Source organism: Schistocerca gregaria, chromosome 1, assembly GCF_023897955.1.
Source record: "Schistocerca gregaria isolate iqSchGreg1 chromosome 1, iqSchGreg1.2, whole genome shotgun sequence".
Classification (NCBI taxonomy): Eukaryota; Metazoa; Arthropoda; class Insecta; order Orthoptera; family Acrididae; genus Schistocerca; species Schistocerca gregaria.
Window position 1 is genome coordinate 987,783,383 of NC_064920.1, and position 6,000 is coordinate 987,789,382.

Here is a 6,000-nt window from a genome sequence, read left to right on the forward strand (position 1 = left end):
TGCCTTGTGGCACACACACACACACACACACACACACACACACACACACACGTGTGTGTGTGTGTGTGTGTGTGTGTGTGTGTGTGTGTGTGTGTGTGTGTGTGTGTGTGTGTGTGTGTGAGAGAGAGAGAGAGAGAGAGAGAGAGAGAGAGAGAGAGAGAGAGAGAGAGAGAGAGAGCAGAGAGCGCACGCACGTTATACCTTTCGTGAAGACAGTTTTGCCCAAAAGCTAAATGTGTAACAGTCTTTTCGTTGTGCCTGTCTGCAACTCAATGTGTCATCTTTTTGGTGAGTAGCTAGGCCTATCTATTCTTTACCTTATATTATTTATATTTCAATCTGAAGTTTCCATTGTTTGAAGGAAAATAAATATTAGCTGACATCTTGTCAGTCAACCAATAAGAATAAAGTATAGCAGTATCACAGAATACCTTTCTAATGGCTGCTGTAGTTCACTTGCAACAGCTTCCAAAAGCTGGTGCCCAGTGTCTGTCAATCGGATTTTAACAGAGTGGATTTTTCTATTTTTTGAAACACGTACTTTCAATGTGGCTATACCACTTTCTTGAAATTGAGTTCTCTCTTGTAATTTCTGCAATGCATGGGACTGTAGTTCTTTTATCACACTTAAGCAAGTATTTTGATCCAAACCAGTGGATTTGCTGTACTTCTCAGCCAGTCTCTGTAACAAAGCAAAAATCTAAATACAAAAAAACATCTACAGACTATGTACCTTTATTTTTAATTATCTCTTTTCTTTTTTTTATAATGTGAAATATCAACCAGGTATGTCCATAAAGATATTAAATCAGTTTAACTAACACCAAGAAACATGAGAATATTCCTTTACACATCATTCTACGTAAATCACATCGTATGAGGATGAGCCTTTAGGGATGTGAAATATGTCGGGGTCGACATTTCCAAAAGACAAACTACAGAAATTTCTTCTGTATTATGTATTAACAATAAAGTTAACATTAGGGGACTGATCAGGCCTTATATGCAAGTCACACCATGAGGAACTTACGTTGGATGGTTAGCCAGCCTAATCAAAAAGGTTTGGTGTAAGGCTTAATGCCCTTCATTATGATAATGACGTAGGTTTCAGGCCACTCAATACCATAGTTATCAGTGGCCTTGCAGAATACAAGTTAAAAAACTGAGATGAACGATGTCTTTCCTCTTACACAATTTCCTACTAAAGGCACACAAAGTCAGTCTGGCTATGACAACACAGACAGTGACTACTTATCAATATATTCAAAAGGTTAATAAAACTCGCATATTATAGTGTGCATGCCTACGTGCACATTCTCACCCTTTCCTTACACTTTAACAATTTAGTCATAAAAATAAAATACTAACAAGGAAACCTCCCCATTGCACCCCCCCTCCCCCCCCCCCAAATGTAGTGGTAAGATGGTCCAGTGGTTAGTTAGCCTGTCAAAAATTGACCACAGATCAAGCTAGAAAGCAGGAAAAGGCTGTGATGAAATGTGAAAAAAAGAAGCAAAATAGAAACAGTGAATGATTTAAGTTCAAAATGCTTTACATCGAGTTTGATTGGACAGGTGGTGTTGAACTCTGACGGGGGAGATTCATGTTCGAATCTTCCTTCTGATATTTTCACTATTCATCGCATTTACTTGGGACAGTAATATAGTCTTGCCACATGACTCATATTCTATAACCAAGGTATGGTGTAACAATTGCCACAACTGATTTTAAAATAGAAATGGACACAGTCAAAATTTTAAAACTGTGATGCAGAAACAATTGTGTGAAGCATTTAGGGAATCACAAACTTTGTCTCACTACTAACCAGGGACCATATTAACACCAGTCCTGTGTTAAGAAACTCAGAACCACCACACTGCAAGTTGCTCCTTTACTCTAATCCCAAACTACACTGGTGTTTCCAGAATGGTGGTGTTCTACATCTTACATACATATTCTGTTGATTGTCGGACAAGAAGATTAAAGTTTCAAGACTGTGGGATTGACCAGAACTTTTGTGCATATCACACTATGAGGAACTTTCTTCATATGGTTAGATGTGGTTCCCCAGCCTCAGCATACAAGTTGGTTTTAAGGCTGATTTTGAAGGCTCCCATCACCAGTCTAATTTCCTTACAGTGAATAGAGACCATGGTCTTTAAATAGCGTGTTTGGGCAGAAACATAGACAACAGAGCCCTAATCCAGCTATGGTTGAACAAAGGCCTTTTAAAATAACGTGTAAGTTATCCCCTCCCCCCCCCCCCTCCTTTCCCAGGATCTGCTGCTAAGGCACTTCAAGGTGTTTAGAGCCTTTAGAGATCCTGCATCACGATGTGGCAACCAAGGGAGCACCTCAACAAAGATGAAGCCCAGGAACTTTTATGATCCCTTGAATGGTGTCCTCCAGTTACAGTTTGGGTTGGTTACACATGACAGACAACTGAAATTGATGCACATGCATGCACCTGAGAAAAAATTGAGGCTTGTGATTTTAGACTATAATTCTAGACTTTTTTGTGTTTGTTGCAATTGTCAAGCATAGGGCCCAAGAGTAGAAGGAAAAAAAAGACAGCTTTCACAAAAGGAGAGCATCTGGGAGGGCTTCTGACTGTGGACCTTGTACTGCTAATAACTACTGCCACAGGAGCAAAATTCACAAAACTTCCATGAAGAAAGAATTCTCTTGAGTAATGCAGGCTGATAGTGCACTACCAACTTTTGAAGCTAAAATACTGCACTATAATGGAAAGACAACCCCAGAAGCCCGAGTCATACACAGTAGTCTTATAACTACATACCTCTTGCACTATTGCTTCCAGAAGTAATACTGTCCACTGTGGTTCCAATGTCCTCATCCTCATAGAAATGCTAATTGCTACAATGTGATAACTACTTAGGCTGGTTGAACGTTCCTGGGCTTGAAGAAGAGCACCATGATTGCTTTCCTCCAAGAAATCTAGCCATGCCCTCTTAGCTAATTTCCATCAGCATTGGAATGGAGGATCTCAAATGGCATGACACAATTTGTTTGAAGTACTTCGCCATTATCTGGCCTATAGCTTTTGGTGCAATTATTAAAATAGCACTGTCCTATGTGGTACTGTGTTGCATGAATTGCTTTTCCCAGAGATCTTTATTCACCTACATACCTTAGCTGATGGTGTGAACAGATTGTAAAAATTCCCTCTGACTATTTTTTGCTATTGACATAGCAAGTCTGAAGTGCATGGCACAGGGCTAATGCACCAACATTTATGCGAGCAATGTGAAATGCTGCAAGATAGTTAGCAAATGAATTATCAGTATGATGGAACTTTCACAGAGGTGTCCCCCCTCCAAAATGGCACTCCTTGCTCTACCATGGGACGGGCTATCTGACAGGATTAACAAATGATTTAAGATAGAGATTTCAGCAGCCCTGGTAGTGACATATTCTATCACATCCTGAATGTTGAACTGATGCTTAAATATAGATAAGTTGTTGTAAAGCGTCAGCTACTTTTCTTTTACATCAGTTTTGGTGGTTTGGTGACATGTATTAATGTAACTGTGAGGTAGATCCATGTGGGGAATAAGTCACTACAGTGCAAGTAATCCACCACTTCCCAGAAGACAGCATCCATTAGCAGTGTGAAGTCAATGGCTGTGGACGATTCACTTACAAGGCTGAAATGTGCTGCTTTCTCCATATAGAGGAGACAGACTGCAACTGATATGAGAAATCTCTCCACTACTCAATTCTGGAACAAGTTTAGAAGAGCCCCCTACAAGTGAAAACATCTTTGAGGAGGCAAAATGCATTCACAGATATGAAGTAGAACTACTTCAGGTTACATTCTACATATTCATCGAATAAATAAGAACTTCTGGATGAATTTCAGTGAAGAGGTTACATGCATGCCATAGGACATGCATTTCTAGAACACCTATAAGAGTAAATCAGACAACAAAGTCCAGGCTGTAATATCAATAATATTAGATAAGGTCAGATTACTACTCACTAGAAAGATGACATGTTGAGTTGCATACAGGTGCAACGAAAAAAATGTTGCACACTGAGCTTTAGGCCAAAGGCTCTAATTGTATTTGACATTAGAACAGAAGAAGAGTTAAAATGGGTGACACTGTTATAACAAAGAAAATAATGCAGGGACTGTTCAGACAAGAAAGGACTTGATATAAGCTGCACGGGAAAGTTTGGAAGAAGTGGGAAATTGCACACTAAATAAAAGTTCTTTAGTACATGAAAGGTAGCAAATAATCAAAGGTACACCTCTGCAGTTGAATGACAGCATATCAGAATCAAATTCATCTTAGTTGGATGTTAATGGTAGGCTGAGTAAAAAGAATTAAATAGTTTTTAACAACTGTTTTTTCTGCTGAGATTTGTTTATTATTATACTAAATTTTCGTAAGTGCTAACTTTCCTTTCTAAGCTAATGCTTAACAGTTATTGCTATAGATTTCTATACTTTACCCAATAAAGCAAACTTTTGGGAGACTGACACATAATCTCTCCTTTGAGTAGGCATTCAGCCACATATGGAGCCTTAGTAACATTATCCCAGAACAGAAAAGTTATGTATTAACAAAGCACTCACAATGTGGACAAAAGTTACCCGAATTACAGTGGAAATTTCTTTCAATCTCAAAATATTTTGTATGAAAAAATACAACTTAATGCCAATTTTATTCACATTTAACTTAAATAAGCAGTACAGAACTGAAACACAAAAGAAACCTAGGAAACTGGCTAAACTCATTGCGTTGTAGAGCTTATGGAATTAAATCCATATCCAAAATTAAAACTTATGTCAGTAATTAATTTTACACCTCTAACCGTACTAAATCAATACTATCTTCAAGAAGACACCAAAATTCTACGTAAAGCACGTACAGAGACTTTAAACAGTATCTTCGAAAAGAAACCATGACGCAGCCAAATATTACTAGTATTTGGACGTTACGACATAGTTATATAAACTTAACATATGACATTAAGGATGTCTTTCCCTCGTCGCCCTTTTTCTTCTTTATCCTGGACAACCGCTGAAAACAGCGCAAAACTACAAGGATAAGAAATAGTATACAATAACAAAAGTTTACCTGCACTTCAGCTTCAACACATCCCTGGTCTTCCCTATAAAATGGAGTTAACCATAATTTTATCTTGTCCTCATTCAGTTTCTCCCTAATTTGTAACACAATGCCTTCTTTCCGCAATTCAGAATCCATTGTCAATTTACTGTCAAACTCTGTCATCGAACCAAACAACACGCGGAGCAAAGATGCATGTCACGATACACAAAGGTTCTAATACCGACGCGTCAGGTACGCACATCAACATATTAAATTAAAATGGTACGAAATTAGAAAGGTTTAAAAATATTTAGATAAGAAATTGTTTGGCTTCCGAGCTCCGTCAGGAAACGAATCAGAGCGCAAAAAAGGCAGTTTGAAAGAAAATACACACAGAATAAAGGAATGAAAAATTTGTTTAAAAAATCTGCCTTCTATTCTGTACATAGAATTCTTGATGCAAAGAAAACCGAACAGTAAAAAGTGTTCATCAAGTCTATTTTCATTCTCTTTTCAAATGTGTAATCACACTGCATAAACTCAAACCATGGCCTTCTCTAAAAAAAAAAAAAAAGCTATAGAGCCATAAATTGGCTATGCTAGAGCAGTCAATACGATAACATACGTTGCACAACTGTCAAAGGGACACGCGGACCTTCAGATTTGACGTCAGAACAAAGCTTCTGAATATTTATCAGGTATTCAGCTGGATGGCGTAGTTCAAAAGGGGCGATACAGTATTTCGGCAAGCCTACTCCTTGCAGTGTGATCAGGAGTTTTTCTTTCAATAAAATGATTTAAAAGTCCGCATTATGCAGCGTTATAACAGGGTTGGAACTGGGAATTTGTTTTTTGGTACTTAAAGTCGCCATTGATCTTCTAACTTACTGAAAATACTCCATACCCTCAAGTCTTGCCA

General features: G+C 38.1%; 1 protein-coding gene across 2 annotated transcripts in view; it reads right to left on the reverse strand.

Annotated features, from left to right (window-relative positions):
* Window positions 1-5,541, reverse strand: part of LOC126277916 (NEDD8 ultimate buster 1-like) — a 109,943-nt gene extending 104,402 nt beyond the window's left edge. The window contains exons 1-2 of one of the 2 annotated variants that reach the window (XM_049977488.1): window positions 5,109-5,541; window positions 432-682 (exon numbers count right to left, since the gene is read on the reverse strand). In XM_049977488.1, the coding sequence (XP_049833445.1) occupies window positions 432-682; window positions 5,109-5,264 (407 nt within the window). In that variant the 5' untranslated portion in view covers window positions 5,265-5,541. The remainder of the gene's footprint in view (window positions 1-431; window positions 683-5,108) is intronic. The other variant, XM_049977495.1, reaches the window with a different exon arrangement.
* Window positions 5,542-6,000: the final 459 nt, after the last annotated feature.